Genomic DNA, 27,275 nt, shown 5'->3' on the forward strand with positions numbered 1-27,275 from the left:
CATCCTGCCAAGTGCAACATTATTAAAACACTTTCTCATTGAATTGAGAAGTCTCTTCAAAGTCTATAAAGATTCTAAGTATATACTTGCTGTTTGAATTAAAGATGTAGTTTCTCACAGTCTGAAGTGTCACACTCTGGAGGGAAGCCATATTGTTTGAACCAGTCTAAGTTGTCATCTGTGTAACTGATAATTGCATTAGCTAGCATTTGCTTGTATACTTTTATCAGGCCTGGTAGAAGGGCCGTAGGCCGATAAGATTTTGAGTTATCTTTTGGTTCAGTGCATCTTTCCACAGAGATGGAAAACCCCAATTTCTTAAGCAATTATTAAAGACTTACAGGAAAATTTCTGAAATCAGACAAGGAGACCTCTTGATTATCACTCCTTCAGTAAAGTCCATTCCTGGGCATTTGATTTTCCTTATGTGATGAAATGCATCACTGAATTTTTTAAAGTAATTAAAGAGAATTCATGTGTTCCCACATATCTTGTGTTTGGTCTTTTCATTAACATTTGTTTCTTATCATTTTGGTCTTGCATATCATCTCCAAACAGACATACTGATAAACTTCCCTTAAACTAAAAACCAAGAATTTTTTTTTTTTTTTTAAGAATAGCACATTATGCTTAAGTGTTAAGGCTTGCCACTCAACTCATCACTTTGGTTTTACAACTAGCTGAAATCTTCAGAGCCATATTTTAAAGAAAGACTCTGTGAGAAATGTTTCTTTGCTGTTACACTTGCTCCTTAATAATAATACTGCATTAGGAACTATTTCATCTCCAATGTCATTCAATCATTAATTGACATTTTGCTTTTTAGTGATAAGTTTTTTTGTTTAGTGATGTGTAAAATTTTCTTTTTTCTTTTTTTATATATTTATTTTTTATTTTTTAAATTTTATATTTCACTGTTTTTCTTCAATATTCATATTGCACTCATGAAAAGTACCAGGTAACTGGAACTTCTTTTCATGAAATGGCTTCACTAAAGTCGTATTGTGCACCAATTCAAATAAATAAATAAACCCTCTATAACTGTAATTGTTATATAGAAACATAACAGAAAATTGCAAAAAATAACATGTATCTCAAAAATCACCATATATTAAAATTTCTCATGACATATGCAATCACTTATTTATGCTATATATATTTACCTTTTTAATACCCTTAGCCATAATGCTGATCTCCTGTTAGCTGTGTAAATTCAAACGTGCCTCCCAGACTATTGTAATGATAATCTACAGTAACAATAATCTGTAGTGATCATGCCATGTGGTCTCTGTTTGCTCAAGAGGAGTATTGCCCAGAATGAAAAGGATAGATGGGTGGGTAACAACGATTTGCGTGCTTATAACTGATATATGTGTTACTGAAATTAGCATTAGGAGGCATATGATGCAAGAAAGCAATCTTGTATAGCATCAGCCAAATTATAATAAAAAAAAAAAAATCCTTCCCATCTCACCCATCTGTTCACTCCAAAATGCTTGTCTAGTTCTGTCTTGAACTTTATTTAAGTTGTCGACCTCCGCTACGATAGATGGAAGTTTGTTCCAACCATCAATCGCACCAGAGGCTAAAGGCATCTGCACATCTATTCTACGATTATCTTTCCTCAATTTGAATTTATGTTCCTCAAGAGGAAGAATCCCATCAGTATTGAGCTTGCTCAAACCATTCAAGGCTTATACACCTCAATTAGATCACCTCGCGGGTGCCTAGTCTCCAGAAGCTGTAATTTACAGAACTTAAGCCTTTCTTGGTAACAAGCCTTTGTTCCACTCACCAATCTCGTTGCCCTTCTCTGTACCTGATCCAGCAGCTCTACATCATTTAGTGAGTGGAAGAGTTGAGTGCACTTGCCAAATATAAAATGAGGCCTCCAGACCTATATACAGTACTCAAGGTGTGGCCTGACCATTGCCTTACAAGGGGACAATCACCTCCTTATCCCTGCTAGCAAAATTTCTGTATATCATTGACAAGACACCATGAGCTACTCTTGCAGCCTGTCTGCACTGTCAGAAAACTTCATATCTGACTGCACAATTACCCTCAGGTCCTTTTCATTCTTCATTACTCTGAGGGTAATACCACACTGTTGTATGTTACTCTGGGGTTATTGATACCCATATGCAGTACTTTACATTTGTCAATGTTAAACTTCAGTTGCCACCTTTCAGCCCATCTGCTCAACTTTTCTAGATCCTGTTGTAGTAGTATACTGTAATTACTCTCATTAACAACCCTGCCAACCTTCATATCGTCTGTGAACTTGGACATTAACCCCATGATATACCTTCATCAGTATTATTGATAAATACAGAAAACAACAATGGGCCCAACACTGAACCCTAGGGGGACTGCACTAATAACATTAGTCCTCAAAGAGCAGTGTCCATTGATTACCAATTTGTCTTCTCCCACTCAACTATCCCTTTATCCAAGCAGCAACTTGCCCTTAATTCCATACTACTCAAATTTGAACAGTAGTCTCCTATGTGCAATTTTGAACAGTAGTCTCCTAAAATCCAAGTATATGATACCAAAATTATTTTTTTCATCCAGTTCCTTTGTCACCACATCATAGTACCCAATCAAATTGGTCAGACAAGACTTCCCCTTAACAAACCCATGCTGTGTCTGAACTGTAACTGCTGTCTTGTCTAGATAGAATTGTCCAGGTTTTTATTTAAATGAGAAGTGATACAGGAATAGATTATAGTAGAAAGATGAGCATTGTGTGTTTTTTGCCAATTTATAAATCAGATATCTCAAACTTTTTTTTCTACCTTGTCTCAAGTCAGTACATTACAGTGAAATAGGCCAAGTGGAAATTAACTAGAACATGCTTAACTTGGTCTAAAGCATGTATCACTTGCTTTAGACCAAGTGCTGTTTGCTATCTGATCCTGCTCAGATAGCAAACAAACTGAATGAGTATTTTGCATCTACATTCCACACATGAGGAATTATTAAGGTTTGAAAATGGCAGAAGGTTATCAAATTGTAGCAGGATACTTAATGATTTTGTAATAACTGAAAGCAAAGTGGAGAAGAAATTGTTGAAGTTAAACATAAGAAAAGCACCTGAGGTGGATGGGATCTATCCAGTTATATTAAAGGAGGTGGCAAAGCAACTGAGCAAACCCTTAGCCATAATTATGAGAGCATCCTTGGATCCAGGGGAGGTCCCCACGGGCTGGATATGTGCAAATGTATCCCCAATTCACAAAGGGGGATTGAAGGGTGACACGAGTAATTACAGACCAGTTAGTTTAACTTCTGTTCCGGGTAAAATAATGGAGTCACTGGTTAAAGATGCATTGCAGGATCATCTAGACAAGACAAGACTGCAGCAATAATTCAGACACAGCATGGGTTTGTTAAGGGAAAGTCTTGTCTGACAAATTTTATAGGATATTATGATGTGGTTACAAAGGAACTGGATGCAAAAAATAATTTTGATATCATATATTTGGATTTCAGGAAAGCTTTTGACTCTGTTGCGCATGGAAGACTATTGTACAAATTGGAGCAGAATGGTATTAAGGGTAAGTTGCTACAATGGATAAAAGGATGGTTAAGTGGGAGAAGACAGAGGGTTGTAATCAATGGGTGCTGCTCTCGTGGACTAATGTTATTAGTGGAGTCCCACAGGGTTCGGTGTTAGGTCCACTGTTGATTTGTATATTTATCAATGATATTAATGAAGGTATATCAGGCTTAATGTCGAAGTTTGCAGATGATACAAAGGTTGGCAGGGTTGTTAATGACAGTAATGGCAGTGTGCTTCTGCAAGAGGATCTAGATAATTTGGGCAGATGGGCTAAGAAGTGGCAACTGAAGTTTAACCTTGACAAATGCAAAGTACTGCATATGGGTAGAAATAACTCCAGAGAAACGTGCCAACTGTGTGGTACTACACTTAAGGTGGTAGAAAATGAAAAATACGTGGGAAGTAATTGTGCAGTCAGATATGAAAGTTTTCTGAGCAATACAGACAGGCTGCCAGGGCAGGTCATGGGGTTTTGTCAATGATATATAGGAATTTTGCCAGCAGGGAGAAGGAGGTGATTGTCCCTCTGTATAAGGCAATGGTCAGGCTGTGCCTTGAGTACTGCGTACAGGTCTGGAGGCCTCATTTTAGGAAAGATGTAGATTTACTTGAGCGTGTACAGAGAAGGGCAACAAGATTGGTGAGGGAAATGAAGGGATCCTCTTACCAAGAGAGGCTTAAGTTCTGCAAATTGCAGTGGCTGGAGACTAGGCACCTGCGCGGTGATCTGATTGAGGTATATAAGGTCTTGAATGGGTTGAGCACGCTGAATTCTGATGGGATCCTTCCACTTGTTCAGATTACGAACCTAAGGGGGCATAAATTCAAATTAAGAAAAGACAGATGTAGAAAAGATGTGTGGAAATTTGCCTTTAGCGGGCAGTTAATTGCTGGAACAAACTTCCATCTGTCGTTGTGGAAGTTGACAGGTTAAATAAATTTAAGGAGGAACTGGACAGGCATTTGGAGGGAATGGTGTGATTTTTTATTTTATTATTATTTATTTATTTATTTATTATTTTATTTTATTTATTTATTTTTTTATTTATTTTTATTTTTTTATTTTTTTTTATAATTATTATTATTTTTTTTTTTGGCTGATGCTGCATAAGCTCATATAGTTGCGTTCTTGCATCACATGCCACTACTACTACTACTTCATACAACATTAAATATCATACTACTGTACTAAGTATAGGTTTTACAATGAGCATCCCTTTAAATAATATGGACTGTGAGACCGCTAATTATATATTAACTTCTACAGAATTCAGAGGTTTTTTTCTTATACATATTTCCTTCCTTTTCAAAAATAAATTTCATTTTTACCTTTAAATATTACTTAGAAAATAATAAATTGTATGCTTGACCAGGCTGTCAAACATTGTGATAGTGTTTCCATTGTTCTGTATTATTGCCTTAGCTTAAATAAATTCATAGCCATAGATTAAATAAATTCAAGGAAGAACTGGACAAACTTTTGGAGCAGATTAGAGAGGTGAATGGTAAATGTTTTTTTTTTTTTTTTTTTTTGTTTTTGGCTGATGCTATATAAGTTTGTTTTCTTGCATCATATACCACTGCTAATGCCTTAGTGTACCCCCTTAGTTGTCAGTAGTCTTAACAAATCTATTACATTTACACAAGACCTTTTTATTGAATCTACCCATTATGCTTCTGCTTTTTTAGTAACACTTTCTGATTGCACAGAGTACTTAATTATTTTATAGATAGGATATTTTGAGGTTGATAGTCAGAATGCTTAGGCCATTCTCTTTGGATAAGTGTCACTTGCATGCTGCTTGTAATAAAGTTTCTTATATAAATGTTGGTAAGAGTTATATCAGCTGTGATGCATATGAAATTTTACTTATTTCTGCAACACTCAAAAAAATGGCTTTATGGATATAATCTTTCCAGGGTGTGTGTGGTTTTTTTTTTTTTTTTTTGTATCCTGATTTTTGGCTCATCCAGTATATTTGTATTTTAGTATGGCTTTTGATACTGCACCATAAACACATTTTGTAGAAATTCGAACAGCGTGCCACTAGTTTGGAGAGAGGGAGTTACTGTGATGGCTGAAAGGTAGACTGAATAATAGGAAACAAGAGAATAGCTGTAAAATTGCTATTTACCTGAGTAAATTATAATTTTTGTAAAATTATTTATTTTATTCTTTTTTTATTTTTTTTTTTTGGTTGATCATCTAATAGGTGCCCAAGTTTAATTTTTGTAAAATTATTTATTTTATTTTATTTTTTGGTTTCTGCTGAAACAATATTTCAGTATAATCAATCCATTAAGAAAAGGTGCAATATATGTGAGAAATCCATTAAGAAAACATGAAATATTGATATATTTCATTTTTTAGTTTTTGAGAAATCCATTAAGAAAAAATGAAATATATCAATATTTCATGTTTTCTTAATGGATTGCAGTACTTATTGTATGTACTTTTTAAGTTTTAATAAAAAATTAAAAGTTTTAAAACATTCTGTGTTTTTAACCATTTATTTTCAAAAACATAGATATTAATTTTGCCAAAAATTTCTAAAAACAGTTTCAGACATAAAACATCTAACATCAGTCTCTTAGTCTTTTCCATTTTCCAATTTAAAAGACTGTTAAGTGTTCCATATTTCAGATCTGTTCATGCCTATATTCTGCTTATTTTCTATATATAAATATTATTAAAAATTAAAAAAAAAAACCCCATATATATATATTCTACATTTGATACTATTTGTTACTTCCATTTTCAGGTTTAATTTAAAATTTGAGACCACTTATATATAGCAGTCAAATTTGAGACCTTCCTGTATATAGCAGTCATTTAGAGAGAATATTAAGTTTCACTTTCTCATTTATAATCTGTGAAAATGATAATGAATATTTCAAAATGAATTAAAGTACAAGTGTAAATGTTTATTGAACTAATGGAAGAAGAAAAACAAGCAACCTGAAACTTTAAACAAACACAGCACAGGCACTTGTCTGGTACCATGCTACTCGTCAGGCAAAAAGCCAAATAGCTGCAAAGATGATGGCTTTATAAGTTCTCACACACAATTTCTGTACAAAAACTAAAAAAAATCACTTATTGCAGTAAAACTTTATATGTAGTAAGGTAAAACAAAAATCAGATTTTTAATTATTGATTAATGGTTAACACGAGGATGTTATTTTCAAGGGTCACCTGTCAGGTGACCTGCCAGTACTTCCAAGTTAAATACTTCAATCGGGTTTCCTTGCAGTTTCTAGATATTGAAATTTCCAAAACTACAGTATTTCTTGGTAAGAGTTAATTTTATTTCTCTTCTCTTTGCCCATTCTAAGAGATCCATATCCTTCCTGAAAAAATGCTTTCAGAACTGCTGTTTGTTTGTTATTTGGTTTTTAGAAGCATTAGCAAACTAAGCCCATATTGCTTCGGGGATATATGGTAGTCATTCCCTGACCTTTCCGCATCCTCCATATTTGGTGGTCACGGGCTCGAACCCCGGTCTAATCAAGAAGCTTGTGCTACGCACTGCTGCTCCTGCTCCTGCCCACCTGGCTACGGAGGCACCTTCAGAACTGCATGCAGTACTCAGAACTGCATGCAGTACTCAGGTGTGGCCTCTGATCATTATGTTATTTAATGGGATATCCACTTACTTGTCCCTTCTGAAAAATTCCTGCATATCATTGACAGAACCCCACGAGCTGTCCTTGCAGTATGTCTGCACTCTTCAGAGAATGTTATGTCAGACTGTATAATTATAAAAAAAAGTGTTAAAAAGTGAGTACATCAAAATAAGCAATTTAGCATTAAAATAAATTTATAAATTGAGTTCTTATTTAAAAATTTGTCTGCTTTATGTTTGCAAAATCACTAATTAATTTAAGTCCATTTTGGCTCGTTTTTTGAGTTCACTAATTTGTATAACAAGGTCATTTAATTGGTTTGTTCTATAGAATTTATTTTGTAGTCTTGAGTAGTTGGTGCTGAATAACAGATGTGTGACAATTCATTTCATAGCAAATGCAGCTGAAATTAGTTATGGGTCTGCCCACAGCATTTTACATGACCTGCACACGTCTAAGGTCTTTGCACGATGGGTTCCAAGATTGCTGATGCTTTGCAGAAGCCATTGCCACCACCAACTTTGTTGCTCACTGCAGCTTCAAACTACTGCAGCACCCACCCTATTCTCCTCACCTAGCACCATCAGACTTCTTGTTTCAAGAAATGAGGAAACCGTTGTTTGGATGCCACTTTGATTTGTCTCAGGAGTCATCAATGAAGTGGAATCGTGGTTTCAGGCAAAAAAGTGCGGACTTTTGTGTCAAGGCATTAAACAACTGATCCATAGATGGGAGATGTGTTACTATACATGGAGAATACATAGAAAAGGATTAAAGTTCCTGTGAAGTTTCATCCCTCTAGGGCTATTATTTCTAGGTAAGGGTACAAACATTTTGACCCCCTCATATACATGTGAATGTGGGTGTTATTTCCTTTCATTTTTCAGTTTAGAAAATGTTAAGTTCAAGAAATTTCAGATTTGTGCATATATTTCTGCTCATGTGCACACTTTTAAAAAAAATTAAAAAAATATATATATTAGATACTATTATTCACTTCCATTTTTAAATTTTAAATGTACATATCTTGCTTCCTGCAGAGCAGTATGCATCTTTAGTGAAAATTACATTTTGTTGTTGTTTTGGTTTTTAGGAGCATCGCAACTAAGCGCATATTGCTCCGGGAATATGCGGTGGTCATTCCCTGACCTTTCCGCATCCTCCGTATTTGGTGGTGACGGGCTCGAACCCCAGTCTAATCAAGAAGCGTGTGCTACGCACTGCTGCTTCTGCCCACCTGGCTACAGAGGCACCCTTGCATTTTGTGTTCTGATATTTATTTATGCAAAAACAGTAACAATCCTTTAAAAAAAAAACGTGTGATTGTAGATGTTCATATAATTGGGAGATATTAGAGGTAGTAACCTTGAAGTACAAACAAATGTGTAATTTAACGTAACTTCAACTCAACATATTTGTTGAGTTGGAGTTAAAAGAAAAAAAAAAAACATTTAAAACATTTCAAATATTAGATAATTTGAAACTAACAATATTGGCAACTGTGAAGTCCCATGCTACTCTTCACTCAAATAGCTCTAAAGAAGGTGACACTGCACCTGATAGTTGCAACATTTAATTATTCTGTGAAACCAACCCATAAAAATCACTTCAGAAACTATTGTGGTAAAAGCTGGTCTATATTTAGGAAGTTAGAAAAAATTTCAGATTTTTAAACATTGATTAAATGGTAATGTGGGATCATTATCTACCCCTGTCATGTGCAGCACCACTATCACCAGTTTAGTGCATGAAGAGTCACTGCTGATAAGGAGATTGAGTATTGCTTTCTTTCATTGCTTCTGTAACATGCTGTAATTGTAGTAAAATATACATATTACAAGTAAACACAAAAACCTGTATATGTAATAATTGTGATGTGAAATTTTAAGAATTGTTTTAAAAACCTACGCATAAAAATTAACTGCAAACAGCTACTCTATTAGTGGAGATAAAAACTATTTTGGCCAACATTATTGTATATAGTACTTAATTATTTTAAATCCATTTTGGGAAACATTATTATCCTTGATATTAGTATTAAAAATTATTAGCATAGTGGCAAATGATGCAAGAAAGCAAGCTTGTACCGCATCAGCAGAAAAAAAAAAAAAAAAAACACTTTACATTTTACCTATTCATTCCCTCCAATAGTTTGTATAATTCTTCCTTGAATTTATTTAAGCAGTCAACTTTAGCAAGAGCAGATGGACATTTCTAATAGAAATCAGCTACCTGCTGTTACAAACTTCCACACATCTATTCTGCAACTGTCCTTCCGCAATTTGAATTTATGCCTCCTCATGTGTGTAGTCTCAGCAAGGGGAAGAATCCCATCAGCATTGAGCTTGCAGCTCGCTTAATCCATTCAAAGCTTTAAACACCTCAATCAGATAACTTTGCAGGAACCTAGTTCTGAAAGAACGAAAGTTCTTTCAGAACTTTCGTTCTGAAAATTGCAGCAGATGCTGCAATTTTCAGAACGAAAGCCTTTTTGGTAAGAGCACCCTTTTGTTCCCAACACAAATCTCATTGCCCCTCTTGGTGCTTGTTTCGGAAATTCTGCATCCTTCCTAAATCAAGGTCTCTGGACCTGTATCTGCACTTTTCAGAGCATTTCATATCTGACTGGACAATTATCACCTGGTCATTTTCATTCTCCACTACCCTGAGTGTAGCACCAAACAGTTGGTTACTCTGGGGTTACTGCTCCTTTTTACAGTAGTTTGCATTTGTCAGTATTGAACTTCAGTTGCCATTTCTCAGCCCATCTGCTGAACTTTCTAGATCCTGTTTAGTAGCATACTGTCATTAACCATCCTGCCAACCTTTACGTCCTCTGCAAACTTGGATGCTAAGTCTGATATATTTTCATTACTATCATTAATAAATATAGAAAGCAGCAATGGATCCAACACCCTGGGAAACTCCACTAATAATTTTTATTTACACATTTCCCTTTATTTCAAAGGGAAGGCAAAGGTCAAGCCAACATAATACTCACATTGCATACTGTATGTTGGGTACATCAAACAAGTCTTTACATATTTCTATGCCATCTTGTGGTCATTGTGATCTCCCAGCAGCTCAGTGTTCTCTGCAAGGCCTGAATAACCAAAATTTTTAAGTCTGCAGTAATGATTCCCATAAGACGGAGTTGGGTGCCTCCGTAGCCAGGTGGGAAGGAGCAGCAGTGCATAGCACACACTCCTTGATTAGACTGGGTTTCGAGCCCATCACCACCAAATACAGAGAATGCGGAAAGATCAGGGAATGACCACCGCATATTCCCAGAGCAATATGGCCTTAGTTGCCAATGCTCCTAAAAACCAAACAACAACAACAACAAGACGGAGTTGGTCTGCAGAAGTGTGGCACCAAACCTGCTTATAAGAGTTAGTAATAGATGACACCACAGGTTGAATATTATTATATTTCAAGGCTATTGCATTTTCGAAACTAATATTATCGTTATAATAATCATTTTTGTTTCGTCTGTGCATCACCTGTTCCTATGATTTGTTTGTCGAGAAGGAACAGGGACCCACCTCTTGCACGCAGAAGGTCTGGCTTACGTACCCTTTCTGTAGTGAGGTGCCCCCGTAGCCAGGTGGGAAGGAGCAGCAGTGCGTAGCACATGCTTCTTGATTAGACCGGGGTTTGAGCCCATCACCACCAAATACGGAGGATGCGGAAAGGTCAGGGAATGACCACCGCATATCCCCGGAGCAATATGGCCTTAGTTGCTAATGCTCCTAAAAACCAAATAACAACAACAACAACCATGTTAAAAATGGTTCTTTATGAACCTTCCAGCCCTTCTGTTGGAGCCTGTTCATCACAGTATATCAACAACAGCATCATGGCATCACAATTCTCAAGCCACGAGTTTTTATGCACCGTTGTGATATGCGGGCGAGTGACTCGACTGCATTGCATCCAGCTCTGCATATCCTCTCCATACTATGTTCTCTAGATGTCCTTGAGTGGGTAGGGAGAGCATTTATCATCGGTCTTATGAGGTCTATATATTCATGGCCAGATAACAATTTACTTCCTATTCAATAACACAATATGAATTTTGCCTCCTTGTATAAAACTCTTTGAAAATGTGGTACACTTAAAAAGTAACTTATTTTAAAGGTATACCCAACATTGAGTATATTTATAGTGTTATAAATTGTTATTTGGTGCTGAGAGCAGACCTTTTCTAATTCCTTTAAGCCCCGACCATCGAAGGACTCGTACAAGAGGAGGGCTCACCGCCCATTCACAGACACCTTTGAGTCCAAGCATACAGATCCATCTAACTGTAGCTTCTGAATTTTTCCCATCTCTGACTTGACATAAGGTAAGTTAGCAATGTGACGAGTTAAAGCTGAATACGAGTACTGGAGCTTCTTCAGCCTGTTCTTCTTCACCAGGGGGATAGTCCATTGATAAGATGGGATCCTCAAATCTCCCTCTGGAACGCTGGCATGAACGTAAGCCGTGACAGTGTTGTTCAGCAGATGGAGCCATTGTTTGACTGCGGATGTCACTTGGGAATCCAAGCTATTAAGTTGGCTGGCTGTTACTTTCCCCTCGACCAGACCATGAAATTGCCTAGGGATAACATAGGCCCTGAGGATAAACAACCTTTGTTGCAGTTTGAATGGGCTTTCCTCAACTGCTCCAACATTTCAACCATGGAGGCCCCAGCCAGCACTCTCCCTGAGGGAGTAAACTCTACCCCAAGGTACTGCCACACGGAAGTTATGTTCCTGGCTGGAAGGAAACTGTCACCGGAAAAGAAGCTCCTATCATCAATCTTCAGCTTCTTCTCCTTCCTGGAAGGGACCATAGATAAAGTCCAACACTTAGATATTTATTTGCAGACCTCTCTTTTCTAAAAACTTGTAAGCTCTATCCAATAAATTTTGGATCCCAGAGGTCGTTGACACCACCAGAATGAAGTCATCAGTGAATGCCATGTTATTTATTTTATAATTTCCAGCATTAAAACCGATGTAAGGAGGGAGATCCCTTATCAACCCATCCATAACAAGATTAAAAAATATAGGCTGCAAGGCCACAAGGGTGAATTTCATAGCACATGCCAAAAAACATCACTGTGTACAATGTTTCTGAAAAGTATCTACAGGGTGTCTCAAAAATATTGGTACAAACGTTTAGGGGAGGTAGGTAACATCTAAAGGAATGTGAATCGCATAGGAACCCATAACTAGAAACGTCACGGGAAAGTAGTAGCAGAGGCACAAGAAGCAGAAATGACAAGACAGTAATTAGTGGCAAACATTTATTTGGCATAATATTAACAATGGAGTAAGAGATGGATGCATTTCATGATGTTACAATAGATGCTCGAAGGTTCCACCATGAGACGCGATGCATGTGTGATACCAACGCAGCATGGATTGGCAGACACGGTCGAACACACCTAGAGTTTCTTTGACAGTAGCAGCAGTGCAGACGAGTCTTGCCACGAGATCCATTTCCGTCTCCACAGCTGATTCATACACGATAGATTTGAGGGGCCTCCCCCACAGAAAGAAATCAAGGCTCGATAAATCAGGTGAGCGAACTTGTTCAAGAAAGATCAAATATTTAGCGGAGTTCATGCGGGATGGTAACAGGTATGGGCTGACTAAGCAGTCACCGACCATACCTGCCTACACATTTATTGCAAAGCGATGTTGTGCCGCATGAGGGCGCACACTGTGTGGGTTGTCGTGAGCCCACACATGAGCATTGTGCTGATTGAATAAGCCTTCCCGAGTGAAATAAGCCTCATCCGTGAACAAAACAGGCTGGAAAATTCAAATTTTGAACACTTTCTTGGAGAAACCACTGCGCAAAAGCCACACGTGCAGGATGATCTTGGGGGAGCAGTAACTGAACCCTTTCAAGATGAAAGGGGTGCAAGGAATCGTCGTGCTAGGCACACTGTACACTGCAATGAGACACTCCTAAGGCAAAGGTAACGGCACGTGTGCTGGTAGTAGGATTATTCTGAACGGCATTCAACACACTTTCTTTCATGGCGGGAGTTCGCGTCGAACGTGGTCTGCCCACACTATTCCTGTTACCTCTAAATGACCCATAATCACACAAATTTTGATGCACATGCGCAAACAAACGGTGGTCCGGTACATGTATGTCTGGGAAGCGTTCTCCATAAATTCGTTGAGCAGCTCGTCCATTGCCCTCTGTTAATCCATACACTAAGTGCATGTCTGCCAGCTCACATTTCGTATATCGATGCATGCTCTTCATGCAGTGACTACTGCTTGAATGAGTAAACCTGAAATTTTCCCTCCCGCAAACTGATGAACACCGCCATGTACCGACTTACGTTTTCGGTTATGGATTCCTATGCGATTCACATTCTTTTAGATGTTACTTACCTCCCCTAAACGTTTGTACCAATATTTTTGAGACACCCTGTATATACTGAAGAAAAGTCTTTTTTGGAAAATTCTTTCTCTTCAACTCCTCCAATATGGCTTTTATAACTCACTGTGTCAAACACTTTAACTAGATCTAGGGATGACACGTGAAGATGTCTTAGATTCTCCTTGGATGATCTTAACAGAGAATCCAGTGCAGACACATTTTCCGCTACCCTGTCAATGGGAAGAAAAGCTCTTTGTTTAGGATCGATGGAGATAATAGATGATATCCTCTTTATCAAGATCTTATGGTAGATCCTCAAGATAATGGATGCCACAGTAATTGGCCTAACTCTCATGGACTCTGCCCCTCCTTTTTTGGCAAAAAAGATGGTGTAAGCCTTATACAACCTTGGAGGAAGTTTATCTGACCACAAGAATAGGTGCAGCAAGTCCTGGATAATCTTCAGAGGAACTTTCCTGATAAACACCAGGGTTATCCCATCCAGACCTGGGCTAGTTGCTGATAGTAGAGCCCTTTTCAATTCTTGGTCACTAATTGGGTTATAAATAATACCTTGCAAATTCCCATCCTCATCATGAGGCTCAGGAACATTTAATGTTATTTCCTCACTATTAATGCAGAAGAGTCTACCACATCCTTTGATATCCTAGCCAGATTTAAAGTATTCAAGGCAAATTGTTTCCTATTCCGATAATATATACATTGATTTCCAGCAAATTTCCTGTTCCTTTGTAGTCTTCTGCTTAAGGGTGTACCAGACTTATTATGGTTTCTTCCCTGAGGATGGTTGGAGCAGTTGACACAGCCTCTGATTTTAATAAGGGCCTGGGCCAACAATACCTTGAGTTGACGATGACCAAACTGTGCCAGAGGTGCTTCCACCAACAATTCAAGTATCCTGTCATAGAGAAGCTCCTTCACAATATTTGTGGGAACTGACTCCCACACCTCTTCTGATTGACTTAAAGACCTGAACTTTAGACTGCTGGAATTGGCACACATGGAGACTGTGGGGGTGATGCTTCTGCTCGAGATTCCAGCCTAACCAGAAGCCTCACTTAGAGTCTGAGGCATAGCCTGTTCTAAAATTAAATTTCCAGCTTCCCGATAGTCCAGGAGCTGACAAGTCCCCAATAATCCAGGGTCATGTATTTAAAAATCAGTAGAGTTCCCCGATGGTCCAGGGTCTCTCGCCAATCTGGAAAACCCAGCTTTGGCGGTAATAGTCGTATTCCCCAAAATTCTAAGGGGTTCTTTCTCCACTGGCAAGTTGGGGACTAAAGTCATAGAAAGAGGTACTCCCCGATAGTCCCAGGGTCAGACATTATACCTTGTGCCAATGACATATATGACTCGATCTTTTGCCTCCCTTTGATGGCATCAAGGGTTGTATGTGGGAACTTCCTCTGGAGCTTCAGGTTAATGTTCTTTCATCCAGATGTGCATAGAATCTCAGCCTTAGCATGGGCTAACATCTGTATTTCCTCAGTTATCCACTTTGTTTTGACTCTGGAGATATTATAGCTTTGTTGGGATGTGCACTCTTCTAACAGTTTTGGTGGTAAATGAATGTCCACAAAAAGGAGCAGATCCAGGCTGTGCTAGTTGACTGGGAAGTAGAGGACTCATCAGCCCCAACAGAGGCAGGCATGTCCGTGAGCAGTAGTCTTGAATGGCATGGAATATGCGATCCTGTAGCCTTCTTTCTCTTTGTGTTCTATGAATCTACAAGGAATAGTGTCCATTGATTACACTCTCCTTCTCACACTCAACCATCCCTTTATCCATAGTAGTAACTTTCCCTTAATTCCGCACTGCCTCAATTTGTATAGCAGTCATTAATGTGTAACTGTATCAAATGTATTCCTAAAATCCAAGTACAGTAAGCACCTGATATAGTGATCACGTTTGCAAATTGAATTTTGATTCTAATAAGTGAAAATCGGTGAATATTATCCACAGGCTATAAAAATAAAGATAATAAAGCCCAAATTTACACTTTATTACCAAAAGTTTATTACCAATTAAATGATGCGTGAAAATCGAAAGAATATCACAGGCTAGCAAAATTAAAATAAATTTATACTTATGTACATAGCTTAATTAATATACATATTAATTAATCATAACACTTTGTAATATGATTATAATTTAAAATAGTCATTTATTTTAGATTGCTTTAAATCATCACTACAAAGTCTGTTTATAGATTTTTCAATATTGTCTAACAGTCTATATTCACTATCGCTTGCACCAGTTTCTTTCGACGCTGTTCTCAGGATGGCTATAGCTTCATGAGTTTGCCGTTTTGTAACTTGAATTAGTTCAAGTTCACCTTCATTTTCCTCCTGGCAAAATTATATTATCAATATGATCAGTATCGTGACTTATTAGACTGTTATGGATAATTAATCCACATTTTTTGAAACAGTTGGTAATGCAGGTTTTGGAAACTTCATTCCAGGCACTCATATGAAGTGCATTGAGAACAGTTATCTGCCTTACAATATCAGATGATGTTTGCAAACCATCATCTATATAGATTGGATGATTCTTCGCCTCATATCTGATCTATAAAAGGTCTTAAAGGTATTTATTATTCCCTGGTCAAGAGGTTGAATCAGTGATGTGATATGCAAAGGTAGAAAAACTAATTCAGTGTTTTTGAAAGTCAACTTTGAATGAGCTGATTGGTTTTGAGCAGTTGTTCAAAATGAATGCAGTTCTTTTTGTTTTTCGCATACGATTGCAAATTCCATTTACAAAGATAACCTTCAAATAAAGAAGCTGTCATCCAAGCATTGCCATTATTGGCATATTCACCAGGCAGCTGTTTTACTCCTTTAAAACATCCGGGTGATTAACTAATGGCTTTGTTGCACGTTAAAATAATCATAATCTTGTCTTTGATCTTCTTTCCTGCAGACACAGGAATTTTTAAAAATCATGCAATGGTGGGTGTAGCCCTTAGGACAACCCTATTTCATCTGTATTGAAAATGTCTTCAGGATTATAAATGCTTAACACAGTTTGCCAAGAGGTTTTCAACCAGTTGTCAGCTGCAGAACTATCGGAATCTTGTTTTTCTCCCTGAAGTTTTTTGTAAACAATATTATGCCTCTCCTTCCATCTTGTCAGCCATCTGTGTGTTGCCTTAAACTCTCTGTGTAGTTTTTCAGCAAAATCATTAGCTTTTTTGAAGAAGAATGCTACACAATTGAGTGGTGCATTAAATAAGCCTGTTTGAACCAAATGAACAGAGCTTCACTGCTTGGCATTCATGCTTCCCCTCATGCATCCTTTTTCTGGTTTCACTAATCACATTATTGCTTAATGTGTGACGTGATTTTAATGACTTTGATAAAGATGACTGAGGCACTCCTAATTTTACTTCTGCTTACCTTTGAGACATATTGTTAAATTTAATTTGTTATATGTTTTATAATTCATAACTTATCTTTTTCACTCAAAATCACTCACTTTCTGTTCACTGACAATTTTTTGGGTAGTGAATTTTAAAACAGTAAAAAAGATTAGCGTCAATCAGTAACAATGCACATGACATACAAAATTGGAACTAACATGAAATGCACAAATGAGATACGGAGTGTACGAAGTTAGAGCAGATTCTGAAAATTTATTTACGGTACTGTATGTTTTTACGATTGAAGATTTTAGTGAAGGGGAAACACATTTTACCATAATAATGTAAAAACCCATAGAATTCCAGCTATTGGATATTATTGCAATTACAATAAAATAGAGTTTACTACTCATTTATAATAGATTGCACTAGCAGAAAATCCCAATAAACCGGGAACTGCAAATTGTTTTTATTGTTTTTTCATTGTGACCTCTATAAATGTGATGTCCAGAAATGTGCTTTAGAAAAATATCACAGAGGCATTCAAAATTGATTCTAATAAACGATGAAAGTGTAGTGCAATTTACTGGTTTGAATCAGTTCTTTGAAATTTTATTCTATAAAGTGGCTGATTCTTATAACCAGTGATCACTATAACTGGCGCTTACTGTATATGATGTTAAAATTATTTTTTGCATCCAGTTCCGCTTAACAAGATTTCCATTTAACAAACCCATGCCATGTCTGAAAGTATAACTGCTGTCCTGTCTAGATGGTTCTACATTACTTCTTTAACTGTGACTCCATTATTTTTCTGGAACAGAAGTTAAACTAATGGGTCTGTAATAACCCATGTCACCCATAAGTAAACACTTATGTAAACACAAGCTGTTTACATAAGTCACAAGAGCACAGTTTGCTGTTTATCTTTGCATCCTCTGCTAAAGATTTCTCATAATCTGCCTTAGCTTACCTAACCTTTGTGACCTGTTTACAGCCTAGTTTATATGTGCCATAGGCTTCTGTATGTCCTGGTAATTTATATGCATCCCATGCATTTTTCTCTGTCATGATGCTCATTAGGTCATCTGACATCCATTTAGGCGAAAACCTTGAATAGTATTTCTTAGTTTGGTATGAAAAGCCTAGTAGCTTCTGTGATTACTTCCCTGGATACTTCCCATTTAGAATTTGCTAATGGTAACATCATCATCAGGTGGTCCCACTGTATAGAATTTAAGAACAGTCTGAGACCACTGTATTCATCTTTATGAAAGCAAAAACCCTTCCCGTTACCGTTGATAGTAGGTATATTCTTCAGAAAATCCCACATCAATCCACTGTGATCGCTGCTGCCTAGTAGGACTTTTATCTTCAGATTTTTAATGCACGAATGATCACAGCTGATAATCAGATCAAGCGTATTACTCTTTTTTGTTGATTCTCAATTATGCTGTTGTAGAATACAGTAATACCCCGAAGTTACGCGATAGGTGGGTCCGACGAAGATTGCTTAAGTCGAATTCGCGTAAGTCGGGGTACAACTTTGCATATAAATACATATAAATTTTGTTTAATTGGGACCAAGGACTAACAAAAACACTAGTTCAGTTCTTTATACATATTAATAAAAAAACATGTATTAAAAAAATAAATGACTTAGGTAAAAAAAGTTATTTCGATGTTGATGGCTTCATAAAATCTAACAAATTCGTCTGACGATACAGAGACTTCTTTTTTTTCACGCAGAATTTCTTCGTAGCAAGCTAATAATTTTTTTATTCCTTGCTTTGTAGCTATAACGTGTTCTTCGTTGTAGTCTATGTTTTCTAAAATTTTTAAGCCCTTTTCAATTGAGCTGAGATCTTCTGTCAAGTTTGCAATTGTCATGTGCTTTTTGCCATTGCTTCATTTAGGCCTGTAGCACATGCAATATCACATGGTCTTTCATTTTGCTCAAAGCGTTTCACAATTTCATATTTTTTCTCTATCGACAGAGGCGGACTGGCCATAAGCCTTACCGGGGAAACCCCGGTGGGCCTGTGTGATTTTGGCCATAAACCATAGTATGAGGCCACTATAAATTTTCCCGGGTAAGAATTTTTGACCCAGTCCGCCTCTGTTTATCGATAATTGCTTTTCTTTTTCTCTCTGAATCTGCAGTATCTTCACCAGTACGCTTCCTTTTCACACCTTTTAAGTATTTTACTCATTTTTAGGGAATAAAGCACAATTACAAAACGAGGAGGCACGCTTGATATGCATAAACAAAGCTGCACGCATGTAGCAACTGAATAAACAACACCATAAAGGCAGAAATACACTATTAACACCTCACATTTCTAGGGGTACTACCACAAAACAATAAAAATCCAGTTGCGTTTCTGCTAGTGGAATCTGTTATAAACTGGTAGTAAACTCGATCTAATTGCATACCGATAGCTGGAGTTGTGTTGGTTTTTACTTTATTATGGTGAAATGTATTTCCCCTAAAACAAATACATTTTCAGAATCTTCTCTTCATTCCTATTGTGTTGCATTCGGTTGGGGTGATTCTGCGTTCGACTGCCATTTCTTGTAAACACAAAGCCAAATCGTGCATAAGCCACTTTGGTTAGTGTTATATTATAAGATATCGTTACCGTATTTATAAATAGTGTATGATCGAATTCATGTAGTGTAAACATGTGTTATACGAGGACTGACTGTATACGGCTCGACCGACGCGATCCATTTCTCTCGTGAAAACAATTTAATTTCCGACAAACGTTGAGCACGAATTCGAATGCAAACATATAAATATGACAGTTGGAATACAAATTATTGTATATGTGTGCAGCTCATGCGTAGCAAAGTTGAATTTTGTTCCTCTTTCGCTCTCCACCGTCGCACCGTATATCGATAACATATGAAAAATGACCTTGAAGATAGTGGACGGCAGTGTTGCCAAACGAAAAAATCAAGAACCGCGTAACTCCGAGTTCGCGTAAGTTGGGGTAGCGTAAGGCGGGGTATTACTGTATTCATCTTTACAAAAGCAAAAACCCTTCCCATTACCCTTGATAGTAGGTATATTCTTCAGAAAATCCCACATCAATCCACTGTGATTACTGCCACCTAGTAGAACTTTTATCTGCAGATTTTTAATGCATGAATGATCACAGCTGATAATCAGATCAAACCTATTACTCTTTTTTATTGATTCTCGATTATGCTGCTGTAGAAAACAGTCATCCAATGAATCCACAAGATCCAGTCAACGTTCGATAATTTAAAATCCCCCATTATGAGACATTCTGATTTACTGACCCACTCTGTTCCTCTGTATAGTTATTTGTTTATCAGGGTCATCAGGCCTGTAACATATTCCTACTTTCATTTTGCTTTCCCAGTGCTTATGTGACACCAAAGTGACTCAACATTGTGCTGGCCACCAGTGTCAACTAGATGCATTGCCTTAGATTTTACGTGCTTCTTAACTAAGAGCATAGTCCCTGCCCTCCTATCCTGTCTGTACTTTCTGTACATATTGTACTCCCCATATTTGATTTCAACATCCCTTATATCTGAGTGAAACAAAGTCTCTGATATCACAGCAATGTCTGCATTTGATGTATCGACCAGCACTTCAAATTCATCAAATTTATTAACTATGATCCTAGCTTTTGTGTACATGCAAGTATATATGCACCTGTTCTTAATCTAAGTTACACTAACACAGACTATGTATTTACTGATTGCACAATGACTTCCAGCACGCTTTGAAATCTCTGGTACCTTGCTTTTAAGGCTGCTTCTCGTTCCAGTAGAAGCAGTGCAAGAATCACTTTTACCTCTGCCAATGGTTGTCATTAATCTATTAGTGTGTGTATTCCTTCTAGCTATCAGTGTTTTGACCCACCTGACACTGCCGCAGTAGCATAGAAAATATTCTTGCACCCTTTCTATTTAAGTACATCCCATCTCTGTAGAAGCTGTCTGAGAAAGACCATGCTGAGAAAAATTTACACTATGTGCCTAGCAGTCTCTCCAGGGCTAAATTGGTTGATAAGTCTCTATTGTGTGTGTGCAGACATTTTTGAATTTAATGCTAACTTCCGACTTTTTTTTTTAACATTGCTCTGTACTTGTTAAATAAGTCTGCAAATTATTACTGCCAACTTGTATAACAATGTCACCTTTAGTGTCCTTAAAAGCTCTACAATGTCATCAACTTTTGCTCCTGGCAGACATCACCTGGTGCTATTCCACATATCCTTTTTGCACAGTATATTTCGCTAACAATAGTCATCGACAACAACTAACTCCTGTGGGACCAGCACATTCTGCCTTTGGGGTTGCTGATCTTAAATCCAGTGCAAACTCTAGCATTGAGGTGAGCAACTGAGAGTTTGATGAGGTCCCCCTAGTTTAAATCTTTCGAGTGCATCCAGCCTGTTCTTCAAGCTCTCATAAAGGTCCACAGTTGTACAACACTGATTTGTCTCCTGTATCCTCACTCTTTACCTTGAACATGAGCAAAGACATCCCTCTTGACAGTATCATGTTCCATTTCAGATAGAATTGCAAATATCAAGCAAGCAGTACATTTCCTAATGGTCTGATATGGAAGATATCCCCCTGTCTTTCAGCCCCGCTCTGGTTTTGCTGCTCTGGTTTGAGACATGATTTCAGTTTAAATTCAGTTTAATTAAGAATACTACACAAAATTAATATACTTAAATGCAGTAGTAATATTATGCAGCAATAATACATATTATGCTATCAAGTTTACAATATGTGTATTATGCTATGCAGTTACGCTAAGTAATTATGATGGATAATAAAAATATCCAATTAATGCCATCCTATGTAATATAAACTTCAAACTAATTAATTTCCACAATTAAAACACTAGAATCCCCCCCCCCCACCACATACACACTGAATGCTATAACAATGTGGACAAAATTTATGTGGAATTGCAGTGGAGTGAAGTGTAATGATGTAGCTTTATGTCAGGGATATTTTATTTACTTACATTATACTTTTTTTTGTGTTTCTTGTTCTTTTGCTTTTGCTTCTGTGTGAGTAAATGTATAACTCAAGCAATTAAAGTCACTAATAGGGGACGATAGGAAAAATAAAGGTAGGTTAAAAGTCTTATATAATTTAATAGTTTTATTTATGTCACTGCCTGTTTTTAGATGCCCTTTTGGAAATAATTTGTTTTCACTCTGAAAATTAAGCCTCTATTGTAATTTAATATTTTCAAAGTTTTTTTTTTTTTTTTTTTTTAATTATAGATCCATCAGCATTTCAAGATACATGGCAATTATATGATGGGTATGTTGCAGCTGAAGGAGCAGAAGTCTTACCTCATGTGTCAAAATATCGGTAATTTTTTTAGTTAAAATTTTTCATGAAGTTTATATCGTGGATTTTTTTGTGAATGTGTATTTGTTTGGCAGACTGTTTACATGTCCCTTCGTACCTTTACAGAATGTTAAAGTTTACTCATCAGTTGAAACATAAATTTTTGTGTATTTCTTTAAATAATATTGTTAGGATTAATCTTTGATATCTTACATTGGTGAAAATTAAATTTGTTGACCAAAAACTATTACAGTTGTCCATCACGGATTGCACACTCTCCAATAATAGTTTTGATTAATTGTGATTTTATTTATTTCTTTTTTTTTTTATAAAAAACCCCAGATATTAGAACCTATAGTACTTAGTACCTTGCATGGGTTGGAGGTTGAGAAGAAGAAAGAAGATATTTGTTGACATTTGACTTGAACTTCTGTAGACTGTAATTTTCAGGAAATACATATGAAGGAAGGTTGTTCCGAAAACAATAGTTGAATGAACAAACAAGGAAGATGAAATGTTGCTTCTGTGAGTTTAAAGTTGGACAGTAAATGGATGTTGGCTGGTGGCGGCACGCGTTCGGAATGTTTTGAAAGAGAGAGCAGGAATTATAGAAGTCAATTCAGAAGAACAGTGCCCAGGGAAGTATCTATAGAAAAGGCATGCAGTAGAAACAGAAAGTCTATGAAACAATGAGTGGAGAGACTCTGTTAGAGATGAGTCATTAATTAACCTAATTGCCCTCTTTTGAATGGAATATAGAGAAGCCTGAAAGAGGTTTTGGGGGCACCGCCCCAGATTGGGAACAATATTCCATGCTAGGATGGATTTGCGATTTGAACAGAGTGAAAAGCTGTTTGGAAGAAAAGTAATGCTGAGAGCAAAAGAGAAAACCAAGTTTTTTAGATGTAGAGGAAGCAGTATTTCTCATGTGCTTGTGCCAAGAGAGATTAGAAGTCAGGGTAATCCCCAAAAGAGAGATATCATCTTGCCTAGAAATTGGAGTGTCACCAAAGATAAGCATAGGAGCAGAAGAATCCTTTTTTGTGAGATATGACATAACTGAGTTTTAGAAGGATTGAAATCAACTAAGTTATCTTTGCCCCAGTGGAGAATTACCTGGATATCGACATTTAAGGAATTGGTAACCAATATTCTAGAAGTTGAAGCTGATTGAGCAGGGCGAGGGCCCTGCTCAATCAGCTTCAATCGTCGGCAAAACTTTGGATAGGATTTCCGGTCAATGGAAGGTAATTAATATACAAGAGGAAAAGAGTGGGAAAAAGAACTGAACCTTGGGGGACACTGGCATTAGTGGAGAAGTTAGAAGACACAGAGCCATCTACCCTCACCCTCAGTGAGCGGTCACAGAGAAACCTGGATAACCAATTACAAAAAACAGTTGGCAAACTATAAGATGGCAGCTTGTTTAGAAGACCTTTATGCCAAACACAATCGAAAGCCTTTGAGATGTCAGGGCAACTGCTTGTGTTTCACTGAACTTTTCCATTGAATTTGTCCATAAATGGGTAACATAAACCAGAATATCACCAGTGGATTTACACTGATGGAATCTATACTGATGATCGTTGATCAGATGGAAGGTTTCTAGATAGTTTAAGAGTTGATTAATTAATTTCTCCATTACTTTAGAATGAGTAGAACTAATTGCAATGGGACGATAATTGGATGGGAGTGATTTGTCACCCTTTTTAGGATCTGGCTGGATATGAGCAAATTTCCAAGCAGAAGGAAAAACACCTTTGGAATAAGAAAGTGAAAAAAGGCGTCAAAGAATGGGAGTAAGTTCAGGAGCACAGGTTTTGAGAACAGTGGAGAAATACCATCAGGACTTGGTGCTTTCTTAGCATCAAGGTTCGTCAAAATCCTTCTGACATCCTTTTGATGGAAGACCACAGGAGGCATTGAATTGAATGTGTTGGGAATGGTGGGAGGTGTTTTTACCAAGATCATTAATATATGAGTTGGAAGGAAAAGGGAATGCCAGAAGGTCGGCTTTATCCTTGGTTGAAGTGACAATAGAACCATCTGGATTTCTGACAGAGGTGGGCAAAAGTTGCGGCCAATAGCTGTGGTGAGAGACCAGAATGCTCAGCTACCATTAGGGCAAGAAGCAAGTTTTCTACTCTTAGTCTGTTCAAAATCTAGTTTGGACCCAATAATAACTGCTTTACAATTGTTGCAAGCTTTGGTTTAGGCAGAAAATGAAACTAAAGAATTGGAAGCAAGCCAATTACGATATGCAACATTCTTCTCTTGAACTGAACACCTTAGAACATTTTTTGGAAAACCAAGGTTTAGATAAAGGATGAGGTTTTAAAGTGGGATGTGGAATAAAGGATTCCATTCCTACAAGAATAATTTAACTGACACGATGTGAGCAAATGTTGACATCAGGAGTTTTGAAATAGTAATCCAACCAAGAAAAAGAAGAAAAGAAATCTTGCAGGTCATCCCATTTTGCATTCTTGTAATGCCAAACAACACAAGGTTGGGAATAGCCATGAGATAAAGGCTCCATTGGAGAAGAGACAATCACCAAGTTGCTATCTAAAGTGCCTAAAGCACTCATTCGACCGTGTACGTAAAAGGGTTGTTTGTGAGAAAAAGATCAAGCATGTTGGTTGTATGGTTAGGATTGTCTGGTATTCCGGTAGTTAAATGAACAATCTGTGCAAAGTTATTAGTAATTGCAGAAACCTCAGCATCTTGACCAGCTGGGTCTGTGTGACTACAAAACGGAAGCCAGCTGGAGTTGTGAACATTAAAATCGCCAAGGAAAATTACCTCACTGTTTGGAAAGTTGGACTGGAGAAAGTCAAATTGCAAAAAGGAGAAATCAAAGAGTCCCAAGTGATTAGTAGAGTTGGGAGAACAGTAGAGACAATAGATGAATTTGACAGAATGAGGTAGAGAGATTTTAAGCCAGAGAAGATTCCAAATTACCAAGTCTCTGACAGGGAATATCGGAATGGACATATGCACAAATACCACCTTTGAGGCGAAAGGAATCATACAGCAAATAATTTGAGCAACTGAGATGATCAGTGGTTGAATCATCTGAATACTGAGATTCTGTCAGAAAAAGTACGTGGGGTTTGGCAGACTGTAAGTGGAAATGGACCTCATTGAGATTAGAACTGAGACCACGTATATTTGTGAAATGAACTAAGAAGTGTTTGGGAGGTTTTGATCTTTTCACAAATAAGTTTGCTGTATTAGTTTGGCAATTCATTATGTATTCAATAGTAAGAAAAGGGGTGGGGGCTGTATGAAGTAATGAAATTTTTGGATATGGCATACACATGGTAAGAATATACCCAGATCCTTGACATAATGTGGCTTCGACAATGGTCTCCCTCCAGTCGCTATCTGGCCGAATAGATTTAGCAAGATTATACACTAACTGATCCAGAAGCCTCCTAGAGAGTTATCAATAGGTTCAGTCTTGTGTACTAACTTGCAGCCGGCCCTACGAACACTGTTTTAGGGCTGTATCCTCTAAATGTAAGGAAGTTTGGATATTGCCATGGTGTTCATCATAACCTCAAAAGACATCAGTCATACTGTATGATGCAAGAGAGAGAGATGGGGAGGCTTTGACTAGAACTTAGCTCTTTTACTCCCATTTCATTGTTCACCAACAAGGTTTTGTAATTACGGAAAGTGTAGTGAGTTGATATTCATCCAATTAATTGTTGAGTTGGAGTTAAAAAATAAATAAATAACCTTTAAAATATTTCAATTATTAGATCTCTTTTATTAATATTTGATAATTTCATTAAATATTCTAAATACTTTTTGATTTACTGTTTTTGATGTGTAGTGGTAATGCATAATCCTCCTACCATACTGTTTAGAATTGTTGCCTGATATATTTTGAGCTGTTATAACTGGGTTAATTTTTGTGGTCTTTAGTGGTTTAACCAGCAAAATCAAATTATATTATCATGGATGACCTTTAAAATTCTAGATGTCAATTACTGGTTGTGCCAACTCGCATGTTTCTCCACACCAGATGTGTAACTTGTGTGTTGGCATTTCATTCAGTACTTATTTTTTGATTTAAAAGATGACTGCTTTCTACACCAACATGTTAACAATCAAAAGCATTACTCTACTTGTTTAACAGCAGTGATTCATTACACCAGAGATTTATTTTAAATAAATCCCACATCATTACATATTGATGTGGGATTTATTTAAAGAAATAACTTCTGTAAAGGATAAAGGAAAGGGATGTTGTTTTTTTTAATTTGGCAATGGTTGATACCTTTATTTAGTTATTCATCTCTTTAGCAGAGATGATGGATGGACACATAACACGTGCCCATTTTCTTTTTAATTTCTGAATTTTGGGTTTCTTTGATTTCTGCTTGAACAATGCCAATGTTTAATCTTTTCTTAATGGATTACAATACTTATTGTATGTAATTTTTTTAGTTTTAATACAGAAATAAATTTTAAAATATTGTGTTTTTCACCTTTTATTTTTAAAAGAAAAAAAAGTTTCCCCCAAGGTTCAGTTCTTAACCCCACTCTTTCCTTCATGTTCTGCAGAAAATTGCGAATATTATCTATATAAATATTAATAAAAATATTTAAAAAACACAGTGTACTCAGTACTATTAATTAATTCCATTTTCAGGTTTATTTCAAAATTCACGAGCTGTGAAGTTTGCGAAATAGAAGTTATGTATATTTCTTCTCACCAAATAGCAGCCATCTGAAGAGAATATAGGGTTCCACGACCTTGTCTTTACTATGTGAAAACGATAATAAACCTTTCAGGCACAACCAGATTTAAGACTGTAGATGTTTATTAAAGCGTTTCCCCTTCGCTGATATAAAAAACATAAATACATTTTCAGAATCTTCTCTTCATTGCTATCGTGTTGCATTCATTTGGGGTGATTCCGCATTCGACTG

General features: G+C 36.9%; 1 protein-coding gene across 1 annotated transcript in view; it reads left to right on the forward strand.

Moving 5' to 3' along the window:
• Positions 1–27,275, forward strand: part of rictor (rapamycin-insensitive companion of Tor) — a 707,794-nt gene that overhangs the window by 154,363 nt on the left and 526,156 nt on the right. The window contains exon 10 of the mRNA XM_090388323.1: positions 22,259–22,349. Coding sequence (XP_090244449.1) covers positions 22,259–22,349 — 91 coding nt within the window. The remainder of the gene's footprint in view (positions 1–22,258; positions 22,350–27,275) is intronic.

The sequence above is a fragment of the Mastigoproctus giganteus genome, chromosome 2, assembly GCF_048544385.1.
Source record: "Mastigoproctus giganteus isolate SK-2022 chromosome 2, ASM4854438v1, whole genome shotgun sequence".
NCBI lineage: Eukaryota > Metazoa > Arthropoda > Arachnida > Uropygi > Thelyphonidae > Mastigoproctus > Mastigoproctus giganteus.